General features: G+C 36.1%; 1 protein-coding gene across 10 annotated transcripts in view; it reads right to left on the reverse strand.

The window, feature by feature from the left end:
- The window catches only part of LOC145678807 (histone-lysine N-methyltransferase 2C-like), a 262032-nt gene that overhangs the window by 127223 nt on the left and 106988 nt on the right, over positions 1 to 27821 (reverse strand). For 7 of the 10 annotated variants that reach the window (XM_081749328.1, XM_081749329.1, XM_081749330.1 and 4 more), the window contains exons 29-33: positions 26130 to 26543; positions 12598 to 12733; positions 8892 to 8998; positions 5757 to 6804; positions 1002 to 1207 (exon numbers count right to left, since the gene is read on the reverse strand). In XM_081749328.1, coding sequence (XP_081605454.1) covers positions 1002 to 1207; positions 5757 to 6804; positions 8892 to 8998; positions 12598 to 12733; positions 26130 to 26543 — 1911 coding nt within the window. The remainder of the gene's footprint in view (positions 1 to 1001; positions 1208 to 5756; positions 6805 to 8891; positions 8999 to 12597; positions 12734 to 26129; positions 26544 to 27821) is intronic. The other 3 variants (XM_081749335.1, XM_081749334.1, XM_081749333.1) reach the window with 2 other exon arrangements.

Consider the following 27821-nt stretch of genomic DNA (forward strand, 5'->3'; position numbering starts at 1 on the left):
GAGAACTTTAAGAACTGGGACATACCTCCAAATATTTACAGGAAGATCTTCGACTAACTTGGTTAATTTTTCAGTCCATGTATTTTACACGTAATTTAACATAGGACTCCTAATTCCAATGCGTGAAGAGTATACGATTGATTCAAGTTTTGTGGAAAAAATAAATAATATGTATATATATATATATATATATATATATATATATATATATATATATAAACAAAAGAAGTAAAGCCATTGGATCATCTCTAGATCATTATTAGAAAGAGCTGAAATGAAGGGAAAACAGAACCATAATCCTCTATGGTGATTTCTTGAGTACAAATTTTATTATGTTCACTTTTTTCTGTTTTTGTCTGATAATTTATGGTCGATTTGAAGTGTTTACACTTTATTAACTTATTTATTCATTTATGCGAACGCGTCAAGTGTCTTACAAACTTGTTATTTACTAACTCTGTAGTGTGTCTTTGAAAAAATACGGTTTGAATCAAACCATGAAAATTTAACGGCAGCTTTATATAGAAATTCAATACACTACAAGATACATTTTTAACGTAACGTTCATCAACTTGCGAAGACGACTGGTAATAATATAACTCAGGAATGCAAATAAGCAACAAAATTTTACTCGCCCAAGAATAAAGCTACTAGTCCACATCCCACAATACAAACCATTCACTTACCTTCGATATGATATTAAATACTCGCCCGCATATAACTTATACTTAGGAATATTGGTGGTAAACTAACAAGTAAACAGGGCAATAAGAACTATATAACGGCGAGAAATGAGTATTACCTCTGTATTTTGTAACAGCATTTTTAACTAATTTCTAGTATAACGCCATTGGATATTTGCATGGCAAATGCTGAATCAGAAAGATGATTCTCGTAAGTTTTCGATTCACTTATAGTGAAATGCTTAGAATCTCTTTGTAGTAAAAAGTGTATCAGCACATAAACCGTTCGGCATTTTAAAAAATCATCCTTTTCCATACCTGAAGACGAGAAGGATCGATATTTTGAATCGTATGTCTGTATTCTCCCCCTGGTCCTCGAACAACAACACTCGCAGGAATTGGTCCTCTTGGTCTAGGAGAAGGTGGTAAAGGCTGACGAAATGTTGCATTTGGTTCCGCTGCCTGTTGGATCTGTTGCAAGGCAGGATGCACTGCTTCAGCAGGAGCTCCAGGTTGTCTATCATCTACATTAAATTATAAGATAGCAATGTAACATCTGCATTCATACTGACAATTGTTTATATGTACCTTACACACCATACAAGTTATTCTTTTCATAGAAATTATCTTTACCCTATAGTTTATTATGGTATAATTTTGGGTACAACAATGATTTATTTCTTTTTTCTTCTTCTTCTTCGAACATTTTATAAAAAGAAAAAAAATATGCCTCAATACTATGCAATGCCATGAAGTGAAAGTTTAAAACATTATTATTCATATTTAATATTCCATTTGTCAAATAGACAAAATCAGCTTTACAAGATTACAGTTCATTCTTTCATTTAAAAGAGAGAAAGAAAGAAGGAAATACAGGAAACGAAGTTAATAAGCTATTAGTGTTGATTCAATTCCAACAATTAAAAAGATATTTACATATGTATATGGGGTGTTCTAAAAATGGCGACCACGAACCACAGAGCATTATTTTGAAGTCAAAATAAAGCAATATATCATCATCACCATAATTATAGGTATTCTACCCTTATTGGCAGGTCATTTGCTGCAACTGAGAAGCTTCCATGCCCCATGGTCTTCGCTAATCCCTTCGTCTTCACATATCATTTTTCTGTTTTAATATCGTCCATTAATTGTAGTCTCCTTCGCCCTCTCCCTCTCTTTCCTACCACCACGCACTCTAGCACGTCCCTCATGATACAGTTTCTTCTCAAGCAATGTTCCAATCAGCTTCTCTTCATCTTCTCAATAATACCTAAAAGTGTTCTTTTCTCTCCCAGCATTTCTAACACCCTCTCATTCGTCTTCCGCTCGACTAATTCTTTCCATTCTTCTTCACACTCACATTTCGAAGGCTTCGAGTTGTTTTTCATCATTTCTACGTAATGTCCATGTTTCCGCCCCATACAATAAAACACTCCACACGGAGCATTTTGTAAGTCTTTTTCTCAACTCTTTATTCAAGGTCCCACAAAACAAACTTCTCCTAAAGGCTTCTTTCGCCATTCCTATTCTTGCTTTTATTTCATGTTTGCATTTCATGTAATTACTAAGAATACTACCCAGATACTGAAAACTATTCACTTGTTCTATTTTCTTCCCTTCCACTTTTATATTTGACACAGACCGCTTCGTTCCAATCACCATGACTTTTGTCTTTCTAACATTTATTTTCATTCCATATTCTTCAAAGCCCTTCCTCAAGTTTTCTAACATCCTATTGATTTTCTTTTGATTCTACAACAAGCTCCATATCGTCTGCAAATCTTATACATCTAATCATTCTACCTTCTACCGAAATGCCATCTTCATCATGTGGGTTCTTTTTCACTATCTCTTCTAAATAGGTATTAAATAATGTTGGCGAGAGACAGCATCCTTGTCGAACTCCTCCAACTGCACTTTCCTCTGTCAGTTCCTCCCCTATCCTAACACTTACTTGTTGGTTTATATATGTTTCTTATGGGTCTTCGATCTGTCCATTCCAACCTCATCTTCTTTAGAACTCCCGACATTCCAAATTCACGCGGTCAAAAGCCTTTTCTAGATCAATAATTATCTATCTATATATCTAGGGGGGCAGGAGGGGGCAATTGCCCCCACCCAAGTTTCAAGAATACATATACTTTAATAGACTGCCTACTAATATACTAGTACAAAACGTGAAAGTCTTATGTCGGTGGTGCTCTTGTCTCCCCCTCCGAGCGAAGTCTGAAATTACGACCCTGATCTATCTATCTTTATATATCTATATCTATATATATTTGTATCCCTTTCAAGTCCTCGTCTGGAGAAACAAATTGCACTATGTGGCAATGTCGCAAAATAAAGAACCACAGATGACAGCTATGTCGATATTGATTGACACTAGCACCAGTTATTAGTGAAGCAATCGATTCAACAGCTTGTATTCGTAGAGTAATGCTAATGGTTCCGAGTTAATCTGCGACGTTGCCACATTGTAAAGTTTTGACTCTCCATAGCGGCTGGAGGCGACCCATGAGGGCACACCATCATATAATATTTTCGCTTTATTTTGGCCTGCATAATAGTGCTCTGTGATTCGTGGGTGCCATTTTTAGAACACCTGATATATATATATATATATATATATATATATATATATATATATATATATATATATATATATAAACTAAACTTTAATTACATGAAAACTTTACGAATCGCTGAACGGTTATAACAAAATACGATAAATTGTTAAATGCCTGCACGGGAAAAAACGATATGTTGCTGAACAACTAAAAGGAAGAAAGATAAATCCCAAGGGCTAGAAGACAAAAAAAACTAAATTAAGAATTTGAATGGCTACAACGAAAAAACACTAAACGACTAAAGAAAAAAAAAATGCTGAACGGTTTTAAGGATAAAAAGCACGATAAATCGCTAAACGGCTACAAGGATAAACACATGATAAATCGCTAAACGACTATAAGGGAAAAAAAATGATATTACTGAATGGCTACAAGAAAGAAAAGACGATAAATAGCTGGAACTAGAATAAAAAAAAGACATTTTTAATGTCATGTAATGTCTTAACTTCATAAATCCTACTTGATCTAAGACAATCTAGTATCATGCGTTAGATCCATATATTCTAAGCAATGGAAATACAGGTATTTTTCGTATTTCACACATAACGCTTTGTTCAAGGTAGAACTTTGCGTGATTACTTATTCAACTTCTTACATTACAAGGTTAAATATAAAGTAAAATTAAATTTGAAAGATGTAACATCACAATTAACCTTCTGTTCACCAGGATCTGAAAGTTACATTATAAACTGTCTACCCACACACAACTGCTTTTAATAATAATCTATCTATTAAAATGCTACAATAGCAATAAAAGCGCCTGAGCTCCAACCTCTAACTTTAGATTTACGGTTATTTGTGATTTCTTGTTTAACAGAGATAAATATTTTAAAGAATTTGTACTTTAAATAAATCTTTTTCATAAAGTTTATGTTTTAAAATTACTGTTCAAAGCCTTTGTATTTTAATAAGCCTTCTCCAAAATCAATGCAAATGAATTATGCTGCCATCTCTGGAGTTCACTTAAACTATATGTCTGTGAACGTTTATATGCTTGTGGCCTATCATTTCGACAATGTGATCTCGAAAACTACAGGCTCTAGACGTTTCCACTGATTGATTGCAAAATTTGCGTAGATTGTCCAGTTCTAATTGAATATTTAAAAAATATTGCTATTATTTTTTATTACAATTTTACGGGTACACGGGAAGTGTTGAAATTAAAAAAAGTCATATCCTACGCATTATAAATTTCAACACCACATAATTGTATACATGGGTTGCATATCTCTCAGGCATGTGTTTCATGGCCAAATTATAATGAAAAACGAAGGATAACCATTTCTCCAGTCTAAGTTGAATCTTTATTGCATGCAAGAAGAAAGAAAACCGGTTGAATTAAAAAGTTCAACCGGAAGTAGGCTCAAATCTTGGAAACGATGCGAGATATTGAAAAAGTAATTCAAAAAAATCTTCCCTTTATGGTATCTCTTGCCAATTTTTATCAAGACTTCTTTCACTTGTGTCTGTAAAGGGACATGTACAGATGTGAGGAATAACAAAGATTCATGCTCATATGTGAATGATGCGCTGAGTAGAGAGCGCAGGTTCAGCTAGTTAATTACATTAAATATGCCAATATCAATTAACTCCTCATACTCAAGGCAGTACTATTATTAACACAGTACAAACATAACTATTCTCTAATCTGTAACGACTTAGTCAATAAACATCTATTGATTCTATCAGCACTGACGTGAATATTTCCACAAATCAACTAACAATTTTTTTTCTGGAAAAACGAATAAGAAGGGAGGATCTCCTAAAAATGTAAAGTAAAAGGAAACACTACATATACTGTTAATTAACCATTCTTACAAAATCATAAGTGAAAAGTTGAATTGTATACTGATATAACATCCAGTCAATATAATTAAATAATAATATACATATACACCCCTCTAGTTATACACCCAATCAATGCAATTGCCCTTTATATAGAAATTTATAATAGAAATACATGATACATGAAGATTTTTGTTTCTTAAGAGAAAATATTGTAAAGAGATAATATGGTATACATAAGTCACCACACTTGGCAAATAAAGGGTTAATATATTGAAGGAACTACCGTATCTCAATCTGATTTTTTTGTTTGTATTTTCATGAAATAGTCATCCCCAAGATGATATTCTCTTCCTTCATGAATAGTATAAATAAACGAAATGTCATTATTGACCATTTTTTTTATTATTATGTTTTATTTTTTGGAATTGTACCACCTCAGTCGTAGAAAGCAATTAAAAAGTATTACTATTATTATTTTAAAATTACTACATCTCAAGATTCAAAGTAGTAGAAGTACTATTTTTGGGTATTAATGTAACATTTCTTATTCACAAAATTGTTATATCTTTGTCTTTTCAACGCGAATAACCGACCTGTAGTGTTTGTTCAATGCACCTCTAAACGCCATGCATAAAAGTCTATCATAGGAACTCACCATGCGCCTGGGGCTGTTGTTGGGCAGTCCAAGTTCTAGCCACTGTAGTCTGTTGCGTTTGTAGTACACGTTGATCTTGCTCGATTTTTCTAATTTCTTGCCTTTGAAGCAGATCGCGTAACTGTTGCCGCTCCACTTCAGGACTCGGCTGCGTTGGAGGCTTTCCAAATGCATCTGCATCTCCCGGTGAAGCGGGAGGTTGAGCAGTTGGTGTTTGTTGAGTGAAAGCTTCCGGTGACTGTTGTGAATGAGGTGTTTGAGGCTGAATATACATTTCCTGATTTGAAGAAGGCCGCTGTGGTGAGGGCAATGCACTGAAAATATCCTGAGACGGTGTAGATCGAGGGCTTTGAGAGGTTTGTGAGTACAGTGATGTTGGAATTTGTGTTCGTGTGGTAACTATGCTTTGACTGAATTGTGGTTGAACTCTCTGCGCCATGGTAGCTTGAACGAAGTGATCTGCTGGAGTAGATGGTCTAGGCGTTGCAGGTGGAGCTTGCTGGAAAATATCGGGCAAATGTTGTCGAGGAGTCGGGGATGGTTTTGAGAACGATTCAACAGACTGTGAACGAGGAACTGGATTTGGAGACTGCAAAGGGGACTGGCCAAATCGTTCTGTGCTCTGAGGTCTTGGAGTTTGTGGAGACTGGGAATAAGGATCAATGTCCGATGATCTCGATCTTGGAAGTGATGTCGGAGACTGTTGTGCGTATGTATCCACTTGGTTTGTGGGTGTAGCTGACGGAGTGAACTGCTCATGCACCTGAGGGCTTGACTCTTGTGGTGATGGATGTGTCGGGTGAGGAGTCTGTGGTGTCTGAGGGGAATATGGATCTTGACAAGGCTGTGGTTGGGCTGGTTGAGGAAATGCCAATCGTGGCACTTGTCTGGAGAGCTGAATCGCAGTAGGACGAGAAGGCAATTCTTGGCGAGGTGGATAGCCAGTAACTGGACTCTGAGGTGCATGCACTCGACTAACGTGAATGGGTGACGGGAATGTCTGTCGTGAGCTTGGTGAAGGCGATGCCAAAGATGTAGAATTTGGATCCTGAAATGAAGAAAAATAACACACGTAAGTTGTAGAAAAATTTAATCGATACTAATATTGCTACTGTAGTAAAATTTAACTCAATATTAATACTACTACTTTTCTTTCCTTCGTTAAACGGTTAATGAGCCTTATGTGCGAGAGATCTTGATCCCAATTGGGGTACTCACGCTCGAACACAAACCAAAATAATGGTTTGAATCCTACTACTACAATAAAAATAATAACCTAAATCCACAATTAACACAACAGTATTTATTCTAATATTAAAGGCAGAACTATCAGTGACTATTGATGCAATAAGTGTAATTAATTTATGGGAAATATCTTGGTACTAAGTAAATTTCAACTTAATCCTAACGATGATGATGAGTATATCGAAACTGCTTCTTTATTATTCTTATTCCAATTATTCAAAATCAATTCATTATTAATAGCTCTTCCTGCAACCACCAACGAATATATGTAGCACAATTACATAAACTCATTTAACTTGGTTTTAAAACATAACCAACATCTATTACGTTTTTTTAAAAAATAATAAAAACAAATAAATAAACATACAACTTTCAACGGAAGTACCAATTTGTTGCTGACGTCCCCATTAGTCCTCCCTTTTCCAATGAATCTACCCATCAAAAGCACCAATTGTCACCCATTTTGTAAACTCTCCCTTAAAAAATATTACTATTTCTAGTCTTTTGCATTCTGATTCTTTCTCAAGACGGATAATTCTGCTTTAAACTTTAAAAATTATTTCTTTTCTTTTATTCCTACCCACTGTAATCCTCCTCCTTACATCTCATACTATTTAACATTTACTAATTAACATATACCGCTTTTGTTGATATATCGTTAGTATAATACGTAGAAATACGTCCACTTTGGGGACTTTTACTGTCTTCCATGGTAACTGCTTGTACATATAAAACCAGTACAAATGCTATTGTGTTGTGGAATAAAAAGCTTGTAAATGCAACAGCATTTTTTAAAAACTAATTCTTCAGTTAAAGCATCTGACAAAATCAAGCCTGAGGCATACAGTTCCCTCGAAATTGTATCTCTAAAAAACCTACGCCCTTATATTCTGAGAAATACTTGCTCGTGAAGGTCTCTTGCCAGAATGGCAGCAAGTTTAATTTTGGTTAGTTCTTATTTAAAGCAGACGCTATTGTATAGTATATCCATCACAATTTACTTCATTTTCATCAGAAATCTGAGCATTGTTAACGAGACAGAATTTCCTCTATAATCTAACTAGCTACCTTTATGGTCTATGGAACCCGGAGCCGCGTCCACAAAAGCTCACAATTAACTTCTGTCCTTAGTCAACTGGATCCAGTTTCTACTTTGTATTCCTATTTTTTGGAGATTTATACTTATATTGTCCTCCCATTTGCGACTGGTCTTCCTAACAGTCGTTTTATGGTTGAAATTCCAGTTAAAACTTTGAAAGCGTTCCTACTTTCTTCCGTTCTGCCTTCATGACCTGTCTACCTTAGCGTCCTAGACTTGATGAACTTAATGTTTGGTAAACAGTATAAATTATGTAGTTCCTTGTTATGAAGTTTCCGCCATTCCCCATCCCCGTTTCTCTCGAATCCGAATATTCGTCTCAGGATCTTATTCTCAAATACTTTCAGTCTACGTTTATCCCTTAGAGTAAGCGATAATGTTTCGCAACCGTACAAGACAACACATATGACTACCGTTTTATATATTTTAAGCTTCAAATTCCTCGACAGAATTCGTGACAACAAAAGATTTTGAACTAAATAATAACATGAATTCCCTGTTTTTAGTCGGCATTTAATTTCTTTGTGAATATTGATCCTAGATATTTTGTTAATATTGTTTTAGTCTGCTAATATTGATTCTAGATAGTTGAAAGTATCACTTTGTCGACAGTATTATGTGATATTTTAACACATCCATATTTTGCAGTCTAACGATCCCGACACACTTCCATGTATTTAGTTTTCTTTGCATTTACTTCTAAACCAGTATCCCTAGAAGTGTTTACTGAGACATTTGAGTTTCTTTCTATTACTTCTTTAATCTAAATTATGAAAAACAATTGTACAAACCTGTGCTGTCGATACTTGTAACTGTGCTGTTAAAGGTAGACCTGGATGGTCTGACGAAAACTGAGGAGTTCCATCAGAAGATATCTGTCTATGTACCCGAGCCATTGCTATAAAAAGAAATGTAATACTGCAATAAAAATTAATAACATATACTTTAATATAAGAACAGAAATACACTAATTCGAGGGGAAATAATCCTTTTTAGCTTTCAAAAATTTATTTTATTATTTTTAACATTTCAATTATAGTGAAGAACAGCAGCACGTTCCACCTCTCTTTTCCCATAATACAAAAAAAAAAAAAAAACATTTACTTATTATATTCTCAAGGAAGAAAAAATAATAGGACAAATTTTCAAGAATTAAAGGAAATCAGTCCCCAATACGAAAGAAAAGGTTGCATTGGTGGACATATTGAGTTCTGTAGTCACAACAAAGTGTTTGTAGAGTTACTCGACTGAAATGAGAATTAGGAAATATATTTCTGGAATTGGGGGGCAGCTATAGCCATGTTAGCCTATCATGTACGTTGGATGACGTTCCTCGGCGATCACACTGTCCATGGCATTGAGAAGGAGGAAGAAAGGAAGTGACCTGGACCATTATGTGAGGTAAGATCCCGGCATTTTCCTTGTGTTAATTAGGAAAACTCAGAAAAGCTGATATATAGTTATTCGAGTAATGTTTAAAGGCAAAAATTCTTTGATACAAAATTAGTGGTGTTAGCGGTAAATGGACTGAAAATATAATGGTTGGAAAAAATAAATTCTGTGAAAAGTGCTACCACCATATTAAACTAATACAAAAATTGCTGTTAATGGCTTTAATGTAAACTGAGCTCGTATTAAGTTCTCACACAATATCTGAAACTCACAATGAAGTGGTTCCCGAACGAGAAGCGAGATGTAAGCGTAATTCTAGTAAATAAAAGTAGTATTCATGTTTCGTTGTGTATAGTAGACTTTTCTTGCTTTTCAGTACAATGCAATGCTAGTTCGTAAATCAATGAAGTTCGTCAACCCCGGGTTACGTATAGGACTGTCAAGTAATTTATGTTGTAAAGGTACTCTTTTAATCGTAAAATACACTACAAGAAAACAACGCTAGTGGGAAAATTTAAAAAATATATAAAAAGACCAGGAAGAAAAAATTCCTTGCCATTCGTCCACGAAAAAGGCTATTTGTGGGAAGGAAAAAGCTCTATCTCAACAAGTGTGTATTTATTTATTTTTTAATACAAAGATCTGCAGGTATTGTACAAGATAATGGGAACATCTGTTAAAGTAGAAACATCTTGTATTAACGCATGGTGTCTACTAAAATTTCAAAACGAAATTTCGTAACTTTTTCATGATCTTTTCTTCACCAAACCATGAAATTTCGCAACATTCTCAAGAGCGAATTTGGGTGCGAATTAGGACGGATTTTCATGCATGTTATAGAAACGTGCCTTGCTTGCGATTTGGTAGCGACTAAAGCCGACCACAGACATTTTTGGTGGTGAATTTTGACGTTTTGTAGAACAAACTTTTCCAGTCTGTAGTTATATTTGTATAGAGAAAAAAATCGTGACCCAAAGGTTAAATTTCTTGGCTTTAACGACCGTTTTCTGATTTCGTGACTTTTTCGCGACTTTCGTGACCGATAGACACCCTGTAATATGGTGTTGATCCAAATTTGGCACGTAACATAACTTGAATTCCGGACGGAACAGACCGATATATGTCCTCAATAGCGAGTAAAATTTAAAGCCATTTTTCTTGCAGCACAGCTTGCAGTCCAAGTACAGACGGAGGTGGAAATCAACGCAGAAACCTGTTTTCGAAAAAGCTCAGAGAGACCGATAATATTCAAGTCTGGGAATTGGATGGGCAGGATGATGTTGAACTTCCATTCTAGAACACCCCCTCATCACCACTCTAGAACAGGGTCAGTGGTGTGCATGGGGCCACTATCACCCTGGAATATGACATTCCCATCTGGAAATAAAGTTTGTACTATTGAGTGGATCTGGTTACCACAGAATTCTTTATACACTGTTCCTGTAACTCGACCGTGCAATGTGATGTGGGAGATTCACCAACATCATGATATAGTGTCCCAGACCTTAACGAAGCCGCTACCATGTTTAACAGTCGGGTGGAGACAGTCCACGTCGTATGCTTGAGAGGGTGTTCGCCAGACAAATAAGCATCCGGTGATGAGGAAGAGAACGGTGATTCGACCGAAAAAAAACACGTTGGAATCCTCAAACTCTGTTTTTGTGGGCATTGCACCATGCACGTCTCCTTTGCGCATTCGTGTCGTGCATAGGGTTTTGGCAACAGCATCACGCCCATGGACACCCAATTTATGCAGTTCCCGCCTTACTGTTTGGATGACACTGGAATGCTTAGGTCCTCAGAGTTCTGTAGTTACTTTCTCGGTCATTGTTTTCTTCCGCCTCATCTCAATACGCTTAAAACCAGGCTGTTCCTATCCCACAGTTTCGTCTTTTGACCACTGTTGTGCTTCGCGGGCCCTGTTTTGCCGCAGGCCGTGTGCTGTGTATATGGTCATGACTTTCGAGACCGTTACTTGTTACACTGTTATTTTGCTTATCGATCTTCCAGTTAGAAAGGGATCAACAATTATAGTTTTTATATACGTGATATCCCAATCCTAATTCTCAACTTATTCCAGCTTTTTACTTCCATTTGGTATATATATCTTTTTTTGATTCGTACGAGAAAGAAACTGGCCGCCTTATCCTGCCTGTATTACTTAGTGGCATTTCTAACGAATTGCGGTATGTGAGCTAGAACTTGTTTTCGGGTAAAACACACAACATAATCTATAGAAGAGAGAAAAAATACACAACCAGTCAGTTTGCACAAGATTTTTTGGATGGTATTTAATATCTTCCCCAACTTGTTTCATGGTTCCAGAACCGAGTACCTTGTTTTTGTCTAAATTGTGATAAAGGTATATACTGCGGCTTTCTAACCCCTTCGTTCGCTCAACTATATTTTATGAAGTGACACTAGAATTCTTATATGAGCAAGATTGGAAGAGATTATCAGCAGCTGATTTGTTTAAAAATTAATCTTTTTAGTGCGTCTTATTATTCTACAATCTAATACTTCAACTCATGATCCTGAAGTCTTCCTCTCAGCTGATTGATTCTGAAAATGAAACTCAAGCTGTTTCTTACGTTTAAAGACTTTAATATCTTAGACTAAAGAATCTAAAGATTTCCAGGTTTTTGACCTAAATCTGATCTGAATTCCAGTAAGTCACGTCTTTTCAGTCAAAGATGTGTGCCTATGGCAGGATATGAAAGCAATTTGAAGAAGAGGAAGTTGAATGCACGGTAAGTTCAGTGTTACACAAAAGTGTTCGAGAGTTTGAACAGGCACACATGTTTAACGAAGACGAAACTTGCTAGAATTCAGATCAAATTCACGAAAAACACTCTTCAGTCTAAAAAGATTAAACTATGCGAGCATGAACAGTTCGAGTTTTCTTCTTAGAAACAATCAGCGAAAACGAAGACCTCGACCATTAGAGATTGAAATATTGGTATATAAAAGTAAATGGTTGTTTTAATGACATTCTTATATTACATTATTTAGTGTAATCAAAATGAAAACTAAGTCTGTATTTACTTGGAAGGTAATGTCTTGTAAGTACTTAGACAATTTGTACTGTGAGAACGCCACACTCACCCTGCACTCTTTGATCGTGAATCACTTGCTGCTGCTGCTGTGCTTGCTGCTGTCTTAACGCCTGAAGCTGTTTCCATTGCCTTTCCTGTTCAGCCTCTCGACAGCTTTTCTGTTGCTGAAGAATCCTATCCTGATCCTATGAAATATATCAAAAACATCATTATCTGCTAATCTCGAATTCTTATCAAGCTATCTTCATGCTTAGACCCCACGTACTCTACATACACACTATCTACATGTTATTCAACTACAAACTAGGCTTCATCATAATGTGTGAGTTGTCCTACACCACTGCGAAAATCTAATTAACCACTACAGCCTGTTAAGTGAAGGAAAGAAACTGGGTTAGCTCAGACTGAATTTCTCTATGAAAACAAACTCTCGACTAAGACGATGCATTCAGTGATTCCTGAAAAAAATGGGAGTAGTCAACGATTATGCAAGAAGTCTGTCGCCCGCCGATATTCAAGGAAGATAATAGTAACTTCACAATTTATTACCTAAATATACTAACAGCAAACACCACTGTTTAAATCATACTTGTGTTACGAAAAAGAAGTATGGAATGAAACTGACACCGTCTTCTCGCAAGACTTTTATTTATTCAATTCATAGATCAGTAAAATTGTGACGTTTTACTGTCCTGTAGGAATCGAATCTAACTTTCCTCTTCCAACATACAAGCCAGAGACACCAACAACATGATCAGTTTCTTGTGTTATTAATTCCTTAAAACATCTAAATATAAACAATTATGGTCTGGCAACCATTTATAGAAACAATAACGGCACCCTATCGAAATTCTAGTGGGATTTTCTCGTTTAAATTTTAAATGCAAACTGACAGCTATCTCCTGACAACTTGTCCAAGTAACATCGGTGATTATTTCAGTTGGTAAAGTTTTGGTTCTGTGAAGAGATGGCTTTTTGAGGTCGCCCCTAATGTGCTTTCCCGGAGCAAGAACCATCTATTTATTTTGGTTGATAGCTTTCATCGAGTAGGTATAGAAGCTGAAGTGAGGGCAAGGAGCAGAGGTCATAGAAGCAGAGAACAGAACATTGGTGAAAAAATAGAAAGAAGCCAGGGAAATTATGAAAGCAGGATACAAGGTGAACTGAAATGCAGCATCCGCGATAAATAAAGAGTGGGAGAATTTTCTATTTAAAGATGAAGAAATGAATACGAAGAAAAGAGAGAGAGAGAGAGAGAGAGAGAAATAATAAGGGAACATAACTAGGATAATTAGAGGACAGAATGTATCCAGCAAAATGTGAACTTTTAATTGGACACGTGTGCGGTTAACAAGTGAAAATGAAAAACACAAGGTTAAATTTTAATGAAGGGGCGAAGCCTAATTAAAAGTTGATCTTCGCAGAGTATATAAGAGGTGACCTACTCCCAAGCAGCCATGAGTGGAAGTCTGATGAAGCCACAGTTACTGTGTTGACTGTTACGTGATTTTTTTTAACATATTATCACATAGCCTTGCTCAGTGCGTTATTGTGTTTTAGTTTGACAATATGAAAAAAAAGGCCTCATAAATAATTTCGTGGTCTCTAATATTTCTCTTTTACGATATTTTGTGGGCTGTATTTGATGATGATATCCTAATAATTTGATAGTTTTTTCATACAGTAATGGTAGTTTTTCATATAGTAGAACGTTTACCAATTTTTTTGATTGACGAGATACTTTACTGAACTCCGACATCACGATACACTTCTTTCAATTTTTATTAAAACAATATAAATCATAATAGTGTTAGCCTACAAGTTTCGATAAAGTAGTGACTATGTAGTACTGAGCATTCATTGTTGCTGCTGTTAGACGCGCTAATATAGTCTATCACAAAATTTGGATTTTATAATTATTAAATGCTCCATGACTTTTAAATTTTAAGATTGCAATGTTAATACGTCCGCCGTTAGCCGCAGGATAAGTCTAAAACGAAAGCGAATTTTTATTTTATTTATTTATTTATTTATTGCAATTGATAGCTAAGGAGATTATATTAGCCGAGTTCGTTAATGGAGTCACAATCCGTTAACATTTTCAAGAGTAACGGTGACTTACAGCCTCCGTTTCTCCACACAATAACTCTTGAACGGAAGTTAATTTTTGAATTTTGTTTTCTACAATAGAAAACTAAAGCGATTATCTTGGCCGAGATCTTTAATGGAAAAAATGAAATGAAATCTTTAAGTTTTACGTCCCACGATTATGCCAGTTAGGCTAAAGGAGGCGGTGATGATGAGAGATGAGTGAAATGGTGGAATGAAGAAAGTGGGAGAAAACGGCAGAACCCCGAGAAAACCCACGAGCACGGTGTTTGTAATCCACAAAGTGCGAGCTGGGATCGAACGAGGGACCCCAAGCACTGGAGGTGAACGCTCTACCACTGAACCATAGCGCCCCCGAGGTCTTTAATGGAGTTAATCCATTAATATTTTAAGGAGTAAAGGTGCCGTTACTCCATATGATGGTAACTCTTGAATGAAAGCTAATTTTTAAATTCTGTTTGTATGTTGAACGAGTTATGAGCCAACCTGTTGATACTTCACGGATAACAGTAATTTTGACGAAGTTATCCATATCTCATTTTTCCATTACTGAAACTAAGATGTATAATTGTAGAATGTTAGAAGTTACACATCGCGCCGCTACATGACAATACCCTACAGCGATTGACATCTAAAGGACGAATTTCTAGGAATAAAAAGAAATTTTCTTTAGTTTTTAGTAGACTATATTATAAAGGTAACCATGAAAGTTCTGTCGCTTTTTCACACACCACCTCCGAACATCGATATGTCAGCTAAGACGTACCTAGGAGATCAAAAATAGTCCCTATCAGCATCGACGATCTTCTGTCAACGTTCTGGAAGGCCATGGATTTCATCGCGGTAGAACTTGGTGGGCCGTGAAGCGAAGAAAGTATAAAGTGTATTCTGCAACTCTACTTGGGATTTGAATTGGCGTCCTCTAAGCTGATAATCGGACAGAATTATTCACCTGTGATTGTCCAATGAATACAACAGGTGATAATCGAAAGGTGCAATATCAGGGGAATAAGGCGGATGCAATAGTGTTTCCCATCTAAGGCGCTCGGGTCATCCTAGTCACATGGGACTTAGCGTTGCCCTGTAACAGAAGGGCCCCTTCGCGATTCACAAGTGGCTCCAGAGTTTTGAGTTTTCTTGAACACGGCTCAACTGCTGACAGTACACAGTTGTATTGATGCTCTGAGCAGCTGGTAGAAGTTCCTAACACAGGATGTCGCGAGCAGTCCACCGAACACATAGGAGGACCTTCTTCTCGTGCAATGTCGGTTTATGGGATGCTAACCAACGAAGACGGCGCCGTGGAGCTTCGTACAGGACCCACTTCTTATCACATGTCAACACCCTGTCCAGGAATGGCTACTTCCTCAGACGAGACCAGAAAGGAACATAGGTGTCTGCTCGCAGTGCCTTCTGGCTGGGATTCAAAATCATGTCGGACCCATCGACTCAACTTGTAGTGCCTCCAAAGTCGATAGAGGTGCTGCAAAATGGTTTCTCCACTCACACGGTAGTCCCAGTTCCTCATACGTCTGGCCACTGTTCGTCTGAATTGCTGCCTGAAGATCTTAATTTTGTACATGTGGTGAGTCGTGGCGAGTCTTCGAGTGTTTCTTCACCATCCTTAAACTTGTTAAATCACAGTTGCACTGTCCGCGCAGTCACGACACACTCACGAATGACTTGGCATACCTTCCGCTCCGCTGCAGCGGCGTTTGACCCCAGTTTCAACTTGTACAGCATACACACCCTTATGAAGCTCTGTGAAGGTCTCATGTTCACTCTGTCCTTACGCAAATTCACGGTGTAACTGAACTGCCACAACCAGGTAGTATATGTTGGATACACCCACATCAACAACTGACCTTCACCTTATCTTCATTCGCATTCAATTCACGGTGTGAGGGCCAATTGAAGACACACCTTCACAAAAAGCGACATGACTTTCTTGATTACCTTTATATTATTAGGATCATCCATCATTATCTTGACCAAGTTCGTCGATGAATTTTATCCATTAACATCATAAACCTAGGTCAATCAATTAACGGGTAACGTTGAGTTTAACCTCTCCGTTACTCTACACGATAACTCTTGAACGAGATTTAATTTTTAAATTCATTTTCGACAATAGATAGCTAGATCGATTATCTCAACCGTGTTCGTTAATGGAAAAATCTGTTAACGAATTCACGAGTAACGGTGACCATCCCTTCACACGATAACCCTGGAATGAACACCAATTTTTGAACTTAAATATGCACCACCGAAACCGTGCTCCAACTGAACACAAAGTTAAAAATAAATATGTGATGGTACGAACTAGTTTCGCCACTGGTTCTGTAATTCACCAACAAATGCCAGCATAAGGCTGAACAAGCTGTTATACAGAGTAAGGACTCTCGTATGTCAGTGTACTGCAAGCCATAACCACGTCTGCGATGTGAATTCTTCATGTGTCGACGTCAAACGGGAACAAAAAATGTTAAACGGGACAAAGAAACTAAGGAATTCTGCGATAAACTGGGTAATCCTTCCATCGAGACGAAGCAATAATTATCACACTGGAACAATTATCTTTACAATCAGAAAGGGCTAAACAGATTCGTACCTTGACCGAGAAAATGTTTATATTCCTTTTTGGCATTCGCGTAGTAGTGGAAAAAAATGTCCCTAGGATCAGACTGACAGGTTTTGGACGTCTGAGGAAGAGCATTCAGCGAAAGCAGTAAGATCTACAGTGCGCTAAAACTGTCAGATGCTACACAACACATTGCACTCTCTCATCGATCTTTGACACCACTGTGGTGGTGTAGCGCGAATCACAGAAGGTGCCTGACACACTTGTCAAAAGATTTCCAGAACATTTTCAAGAGCAGCAAGAAAGCTTGAGAGCGCTGAATTGCTTTGTAAAAGTATTATTTTTGGGGTTGATGAATAAAATATTTTCTTGTAAACGGAACTAGCCTCCGAACTTTTTGATACTCTAATCTCGAAACTTTTTGACACTATCACAAATACCACGAATAGGTAGGCGCCAGTTTCACTATCTGAAGCGCGTTTACTCAAGGTTTATATTCAGATCTCTTTAATATCATAGATGTCCAACTGCTTTTAAGATAATTGCTGGTTGTTGATTTTTCCTTGCAACATCAACTCTTAACTATATTACTCAAATGTAATGCAAAGATTATCTCTTAAGCTCCCTGGATATTCTTTAGAACCCATATTCCTCATCAAAACGTCTTTCACAACATTAGAATTGAAATAGAGCTGCCACAAATATATATACTATACGAGAAAAAAGTACAAGGACGAAGAAAAAAGCATAAATGGGCGGAGGACCGAACCCAGACCTTCCGCTCAAGCCAGCACGTTAAGCACAATGTTACCCAGTCCACTTTTAGACCAGCCACAAGATTTCACTCAAAGTTGAAGTTCAACTGTTCACTGTGACTGGTATAGGGAAGGGACTAGGTAAGCCGAACATTCAAATTAGATTCTCAGTTTAGGTGAACTACCTCGCTCTTTGGTGATCCACTGAAATTATACTATTTTGGTAAATCTATACATTTATATTTTTAAATACTACTTATGCTACAGCGAAAATACTCATATTTATATCTTAAAGAGTCATTCCAGGTAAAAGTTGCGTCATTTAGTTCTTTACAGGAAGTAAACAAAAGGTGACCACAAAATTTGGAGAATACTACACCTTGTTCCCGCCTCGAGATAATACGAAAAGACACAACGGTTACGTTTTTCACAGATGATGTCTGTAACGGGAAAACAAAATGCGATCATTTTGCAATGTGATAGATCTTAGTTGTTTCCAGGTACATTTCAGATCTGAAACATTAGTAATAAAAGTTTGGTTACACCCTTCCAGTATTTGCCTTATGACAATAAGAAGATAAACTGACTTGGCGTGAAATATGAGTTCGAATCCTTCAGATTAAGAGAAGAGAACTAAATGTCCCTATGACCGCTTAATAACATGACTAAAATCTTTACAATTCCACATGGTAATACACATTAAATTTAGGATCCTACGTTTACTATATTTTGCCTTTTATTTTTTATATCGTGTTTTGAAAAAAAAAATAAAAAATACTAGAATGACTCTTAGGAGTTAGTTAGATAAATACGAACTTACAAACTCACTGTTTTGAAATTACTGTCCAAGAGTCAAATACAAGTACATAAATGATATGCTGAAATGTATACTCTGCCCTTTCGGATACTACCTATCTGCCCTCTACTGCACTTTCATTGCATCAAGCAACTTATTTGCCAAGTTATAGCTTGATGCTCAGTATACTATTGGAAAATAAATTTAATTTTACATTATCACTATTACAATAGAATGACAAGATAATATGAAATAAACACCTACTTATAAATCTAGCACCTGTAAGACGAACTCCAAAATTATCTGTAACCTAAGAAAAATGCGATCAACCGGTTTTGATTCAATTTCCTCTAGATTTCCTCTTCAACATTCGACGAACAAAACCATATACATGAATGAACAAATAGGCATGCAATAATACTCAAAACACCACTTATTACACGTGACCATAATGCAACGAAATTCACGAAGATCTACACCAACATTATAAACAATACAGAGAAGCTACAGTTAAAAAAAAGAAAATGAATTAGCAATTACTGTGCTGCAAATTCCCCCACTCAGTGCAGTCCAGAGCACTGGTAGGTTCGTTTTCTCTACAGGAACAGATTAGATAATCAAATTACTACTACACTCTACAATTCAATTTCTCCACTGAATAACAACTTTGATAAGTTTTCTTCTTTATATACTCCTGCATATATGTCAAAATATAATTGCTTTCATAGAGAAAAAGAAAACTAAAAAAAGTAAAACCTGCTAACAAGAGATCTAAACAACATAAAAAGAAGCCAACGATACGTAAACAAAGAAAATTACAAAATTATTTCCTTTCTATATGTAAGTAAATCTACTATAAATATATATATATATATACATACTAAGTATTGCAATTTTAAAGCAAGTGTGTTTTAAAGCATATTTTTCTCATGTCCGTTGTGAGTTTCAAAATACAGAGGAATAAAAAGCACAAATTTTGAATTTTTCTTCGTAATTGTAGTACTCTCAAAATACTATTTAGTAAAATTGTTATAAGTTTATTAGATCCTATTAATTATTATCGTATATGCCTATGATATAACGGTTGATTTGAAGATCTATTTCTTGACCATGGGGAGCTTACATCATCATTATTTCACTAAATAATATTTCGGAATACTAGAAAATTACGAGGATACTTTAACATTATTCTCCCAATTTTGCAATATTTTGAGAGAAAGAAAATATGAGTGAACGAGTAGTGAACATTCTTACGTCAACTAACCACATTTGTAAAATAAAATAAAAAAAAATGTGATCGGTAGTATGAATTTCAGTGAGAAGGTGACAGCCATGCAAAGATAAACTAGAGGTTACTACATTTCGTTAAGACACATATTCAACCAGGAGTACGCAGGTTCCTGAGCGGAGAGGGTAGTTTGAGTCCTTGTGCAACTCCAGGTTATGACGGGATCTACTACTAACGTAGGCTCCAAAATATGACCGGGGCTTGAATTCAAAGCAGTTGGCGGGCGCACAGATCATGCACGATTAACCCTCCCAGTGCAGATAGTTTTCTTGGATTAAAAAATCACGTCATTAGCTCCGGCAAGAAAAGTGGAAAGTGCAACGTGATTTGCATTATCATATTTTTACTTGTTACGGTACACCAATCGTCCGAGTTTCTGCCCTAATGAAAACACTACTCTACTGTTGGGAGCTACGAAATAACAAGAGGGATTTCTCTTTACTTCTCCAAATAGCCGAAAAGTACGCTTGTGTCACAGTTTGACCCAGTAATAGTTTTATTCTTCTCAACTTTCTGCCGTTATACTTCACGAAGGATTACGGTCTACTACAGAGCCTTTCAGTTGGGAGATATACGTGGTATGCAAATTGAATGTCATCACCAATATTTATGGCTGTCTGGACCTAACGCAGAAAATTTGGAAATTTGTCTCGGTATCACGAGAAATACCATTGACTTTACAATAATTTTGTCTTATTCTAATCCCGAGGCTATGTTTAACTTTTTCTTAAACGTCTCTGATATTAGTATTTAACCGGACATTTATTACTCACCTTCAAGCAGTCTCTTAGAGACGTATTTTTTCGTTATATTTTGTTACTATATTATATAGAAGTCCTCTAACCAGACGTCAATCTTAGTTACTAAGTCAGATTTTCCTGTTCGAGAATCGAAAGACAAATCTGTTATAATAGGAAGTTGTCCTGCTATTGTTAGATGTATGAACTACTCCGTATCTTCTATTTAATTGGTCAAGTAAAAGCAAAGTGAGAAAAAATGAAATGAAATCTTTGAGTTTTACGTCCCACGGTTATGCCGGTTAGGCTAAAGGAGACGGTGATGATGAGAGATGAGTGAAATGGTGGAATGAAGAAAGTGGGAGGAAACGGGAGAACCCCGAGAAAACCCACGCACACGGTGTTTGTCCACCACAAAGTTCACTTGGCGGGGGCTGGGATCGAACCCGGGACCCCAAGCACCAGAGGTGAACGCTCTACCACTGAGCCACCGCGCCCCCAAAAGCAAAGTGAGAGTAACATTATTTGAGTTCATTACGGTTTAACTTTAAATTGGGATACTGTTTAATTTTTCAGTTACTTTAAAAATAAAAGGGCGAATAACCTACAATATTTATTTACCAACAAAACTTATCACTGCATATAGTGCAGTATTTAACTAATATTCTCTCCTCAGGTAAACGTGTTACAATTAAAATAAATTCTTATTAATCAAGTCAAGTATGTAAAGCAGAAAACAGCTCTAGAAAGCAGTTTTAATTGCAAGCATAGTGAAAAATGTTTTAATAAATTTAAATGAATGGAATTTAACTCAAGCGCACATTACGATGCTTAAGCGAAGTGCACTAAACAAAAATCTACAGTGATATGCGTGCAGAAAAAGACCATTTGGTCAATATTTGTTTGAAATTATTTACAAAAAAGATTTGAATGCTTGAAACCGTAAGAACTACGTACATTAAACATTTAGTTGAATCAAAATATAATGAACAAATAATATTATCTATTATATAAAAGAGAACGTACAAATCCTTTGTTCCCTCACCACGCTAATACGGCTGAACCAATTTCTTTCATTTTTGGGGGGTTATTAGGATTTGGACCCTAGATGGTTTTTATCATATCACTTTAATTTTTAATTACCAGTGTCTTGAGATAATTGACCATTCAAGTGTCCATAACGTACAAATCCTTTGTTAGTTCATCATAGGTAAAAATAAACGTATTTATATGCAACCCGCATGACCGTGTCACTCGGCGGGTTAACATAAATGACAGGCGATATAATGTTAACATTTACTGCAAGCATATTTCACGGGTATTAAACACATGAGATATGGAGTTGTGCATTTAAATTTTCATTTCAACCCAGCGAAGCGGGTAATATATGCTAGTTATTTATATATTAAATAATACTGGTGGACGCAACCAGCAATTACAAAGCGGACTTTAAAACGACTGAGAAATTCATTCTGTAGGTTTGTTTGTAGTACACATTCCTTTCCAACACTAAAGCTATAAGAGATATATATGCCATTTGAAGTCGAATCCCACGCACCAAATTCTGAAGATCATTAGGCTGCCACGATAGAACCCCAGTGCGTAGTCCATACAAGTTTCGTAAACATTTCCTCTTTATCCAACGGAAAGTACAGTAGATAATTTGAAACTAATTCTATAAATAAAATTAATTTTATGATCAAATGCCTTTGCTCGGTTTTTGTTTGAGTACAGTTTAGTGTCCTTTCAACACCGCGGAACTATCAGACTGTTTAGTTTTTTTAAAAGAAAAGATGAACATTTCCTCTCATTGGGGATCGAACTCTTGTCTTACTAACACCAAAGACGAGAATACAAACATTAAGCCGCAAGGAGTTCTTTACGCCCTACATACGGACCTGTACGCTAATGAAGAATTAATCAAACATAAAACTTAGTGCTATATATTTGAAACATAGCAAATAACGCGACATATAAGAACAATATAAATATACTCCGACAAATATTTCAACGTGGCAGATAATGTTTTGTTCCATAAATTACTATACTTACATAATTATACAAGCTCATAGTTACAAATGTTAAACATTTTTTGGTGTAAAACGTATTTATTATCTTTGCATGTCTTTCAATATGACTAAACTTTGAAAACCAACAAAAATAAGTTTAATGCTAATCTTATAACAATAGTTTCACGCTAAATTCATTTAGAAGTCTTGCTTTAGAATTGCTCACTTTTAACATTAATTTTCTTTGTTTACTAAAACTAAAATACGTTTACCTTAACCAGAAACCAATAAGAACCTTAGAGAGCAAAAGACAATTAAAAATACAGTAACTACATAGCCGTCTCTTAAAAACAACAGATGCAAAGACACTTCTCAGATCTTTAGTAACGTGCTACATCCAGAAACCAATAATCCCATACCGTAATCAAGTCAATTTTAATGAAAAGAGCCAAAACAAAGGAGCTCTCAGAGCCAACTGCTAGGACATTTAGTGTGTTTCTTGTCAATAAAGGATGCAGTGCCATGGACGCAGCCGAACATTTTGTTTTGTCGTGTATCTATTCCCATCAAAACAAGAACAGGTGTCGAGACTTTATACTCTCTAAAGCCGCCCACCCACAGGTATTTTCTGTAACTCACATGTCGAAAATATTAACTCATTCGAAAGCCTAAGAAACGCTGAACTTCATCGTAGCAAAACTAGATATTCGCAATTGAAGTATACCTATATCAAAGTAATCTGACAGTACCAACCACCCTCTTGTTTCTTTGTATATTACAGGTTCCCCAGAGGCTTTCCAGTTAAAATTCGTACACTCTCCGCGTATATTGCACGCGAGCATGGTGTCTTGTTAATCTCAAAATGTCTCAATATTATTTACCTTCAAAATCTACGGATACTCCACGTAGTACCAATTTCTTTATTCACCTGTACCTTCGCCTATTTTTGCACAAAAAACTATCACGAAAATACTACAACTTTATATTCTAAACTACGTTTTAAAAAAATACGCCAATTCTGCTTTTTTCGATCTTCTTCTCCTGAAACGTAAACTTACGGACCCATAGTTTGGGACGAGACACCAAAGAACATGTGCTCAAAAAGTATACTATAATTCTGTTAATTATTAATATTAGTTACACGAAGGACGCTTCATTTTACATTGATTCCGCAATTTCTTTCATTTTACTTTGCAGAAATTAAAGAACAACAAATGTCAAATTTATTACAGCCTAACTACTCAGTATGTAGTCCAAATTGTCAAACTAATATGTTTTTAACTGTGCTTTTACAAAATTCTATGATGAACTGAGCAAGAATAATGACCACCACAGAAACACTGACTAGTCTAATATTTTGTACTTATTAGAACATTACAAAGAAAAAATATTTTTATTATTATTTGATTTTTAATCGCGGAAAAAAAAAACTGAAATGTGGGGACAAAGTTCTCATCAGCATTGGCATGTTCAAGTTATAGTAAAATGTCCACCTCGTATTTCTCCTTATCTTTCGGGATGAAATTCCTAAAATTCAAGTGAGTCAATGAATTTTGTATCCTGTAAATCGAAAAGCGCTCCTCTGCGATCACCATATTTAACTGAAGCAAGTGCCAATTCGTATCCGATGTATCTCACATTTTCGTACTTTTAAATAGTTGTAATTGGGTTAGAGTTTAGCGCTCTCTCACTTGAGGTTATTATGAGACGTAGACCTATAGCTTAACATGGAATCCGAACCACATAAGGTTCGGGAATCGAACCCAGTCCCTCATGCCAAAGACGTACGCTAACCATATAGCCATGAGCAAATTCTTCGTTCTTTCAAATACACAACTCAAAAGAAGGGATACAACAATCAATTTTGCAACTGAACTTATATTATTAATGTGTATGTAGTGTTGTAGGCAATAAGTGGTATCACAAATCAGAGCTCGAAAAATCCCGGGCACCAGGTCGCCACGGCGACTGGTAATACGTACGTTATTTCTAATTTTGCTCTCAGTAGTTCTGATTTTTATGTGCTTGGATGAATTATATATATATATTTCAGTGCTCACACTTCAAGGGAAGTACATGGAGATAACACACATTGCTGCTTTGTAAAGCTTCACTTATATTAACCCCAACTGCTGTTACCTTTGAGATATTCTGTACATTAATATAAGCTTGTACTTTTCCTATCAGTAACTATAAGTTAAGGCTAGAAAATTTGGCCTTTCTTACAAATAGGATTTGTATTACTGTGGTGCCTGGTTTTCAAAAATGATGTCTAGATGAGAAAAAAAATATATCAAGCCCTGCCACAAATAACCTCGATCCACAAAAGGATTTGGCATAGAATCTGAAAAAATAAGTACTCTTTTAGATCCCGAAATACTATTCTAAAATTTTAATAAAATTAAATTTTACAATAGTTTCTCGGACGGAAAAAAGAGTGGGAAACTTTGTACAGTCTTTTTTTTTAAGTGCAGGATACATTTGAGCGTTGTTTCTTGGTTTTTGTCCCAGACTTGAGATCCGAAAGGTTACTATGACTTCTTGTCTGCAGTGATATTTTTTCCTTTCTTCAAACCTATGACTTGTTTTGTTATTTGAAAAGAAACAGATGCGAACGATCGTGACAGATGTCATAACAAATGACTAACCTGAAAAAACTTATTGTATTCAAATGGGTATAGTACTCTACGATCATTTGCCACAAGCTTTTAAAAAAAGCTTACCACAACCTACATTTCTGGAACTTACTTGTCCTTGTATCGTACTTAATACGTGGATCTCGTACAATTTTATCAATTCAACGAAGCGATCACGTAACTATTTTTTTCTCTCCTTTATCCACTATGTGTTTTTTTCTTCTTTATTCACTATATAACTTTATTGTCACACTTTTCACTACGCGCCTCTTCTTAATTATTCTTTCTCGAAACACGAGTATTTACCAGACATGTTGAGAACGTAGTTAACATGTATATGCTACCGGATATCAAGGCTATATTCACAATTATCCAGTTTCGACGAATGATGACACCTGTGAATAACGAGGAACAGACACACGGAACAAGAGCAACATCGCTGTGACAACATGCACTGCTAGCCACCATGCTAGGAAAGGGAAAAAACACTGGAACGGAAAGGAATGCTTAGTATGCAGAAAAGGACATGTAGGGAGGGAATTTATTTATTTCTTCTGAATTAAAAAAAAAATGCTCGGCTACATGCAAAAAAAATTTCACTGGGCAGACTGAAAGAATGCTACATCAAAACATCACGCACAATCACACCTACATAACTTTCTGAGCTCACCATCGACGTAGGGAGATCATAAGATTCCTGGCCTAAAGATGGGAGGGTTCGCATGATTTCAGAGGGAGTCAGCACTCGAATTTGTTGATCGCTACTGCAGCCCATTATTCTTTCTGTAGGTTGGGAGCCAAGCCCAATATCTGTTATTACATCCCCGCCACCACCACAGTTGGGCTGATTTTGGGTCAGTGATGGTGAAGGTGTGGTGACCTGGGACCCTGGACTGTGGCCAGGGTTACCAGGTGACACGACTGCTTGGCCTACTGGGGTACTGGGTTGGAATTGCTGGCTCTGAGGTGAAGACAAGGTGGAAGGGTGAGAACCCGGAGACATTTGTTGACTTGCACACACCTCTACCTCTGGTGAACCCTTCTGGCCGTTCTTCTTGTTTGTTGGTTTACCTTCCTTAGGAATCTGTGGTCATGAAGATTCAATACTAAACATTGTTGTTTTATCTAAGCATTATGGGTAAACACATTAAATCTACGCAAAAGAGCATAAGGAATAATTTCATCACTTCAACTCGCTTGATATCTTTTACTATTATTCATTTCATTTCTAACTTTGATTTTCAAATCGTTCTATTTATATAACTTACCTTTGTTTGATTGGGTTGTGGCTACATTGATAATAGAACATGTTCATAATATACCCAACATGACATATGTGAAACTATATGTATAATGCATTTGAAGTAAGTTCTATTGTCGAGTGGCGAGTTAGTAGTCCCCCCCCCCCAAAAAAAAAAAAGCATATGAATTAAGCTGTTTTCAAGACACTTTTACTTCAATTAATTTATCAGGTAGTAACAACACTTCATGTCCACCGAAGCTCGGAGAAGAAACGCAAAGCTAAAATATGTTCAGAAAAAGGAACAATATGAAATTTCCCTGCTTATTACTTTCTTACTACAGCACCTCCTCCATTTCGATTCCCTTAAATTAAAATTGTATTTTGTAGATCCTTAAACCACAAGTGTTTGGCTGACAGTAATATCAACTTTTATTCTTTGTCTCCTTTCTTCAAAATATAGCTGAATATACCGTTACTTTGTCCCTGAAATATCAACTGCACATCCAGAACTGCAACGGCACTTCCCTCTCATAACCTTACAAATTTTACCCTCATACAAGATTACAATAAAATCTTCCGCTAAATCTCAAAATAAGCTTGTAAGAAATTTTTATGTTGATAGTTTTATATTGAGTTACAGAAATGAAAGTAGGTTTACTTCACATACGTACGTCATCAGTTACGTCATATATTAAGATTTTTCATAATCTAACGATACAAGCGGAAATGAGCCATAAAACTTCGCACGAAAAATCCTAAATATGACGCAAGCACAGCACTGAAATATAACTCTGTTATGATAATAAGTTTTAGAAACTCAACTTGTAACATTTCTTTCCCACGAGGCCAGATTGTTTGCTATCCTATCTTATTAGTTATATTCAAAGAACCCACTTCGAGTACTAATTCAACGGTGAGAATTTAGAAAAGATATCGAGCTTGAAAATAAATTAGACGTTAATGGGAGAAACTAACATAACTAACATTTTCATCTTTTGCTACCTGTTACATTATACAGATATCAAGTAGTTGAAGCGACAATCCTCTATTACAATAAGCAATAATGTCTATACAACACCTAGTACATTTTTCACATATACATTAACACTTAATGGAATT

This window comes from Thermobia domestica, chromosome 2 (assembly GCF_964235325.1).
Source record: "Thermobia domestica chromosome 2, izTheDome1.hap1.1, whole genome shotgun sequence".
Classification (NCBI taxonomy): Eukaryota; Metazoa; Arthropoda; class Insecta; order Zygentoma; family Lepismatidae; genus Thermobia; species Thermobia domestica.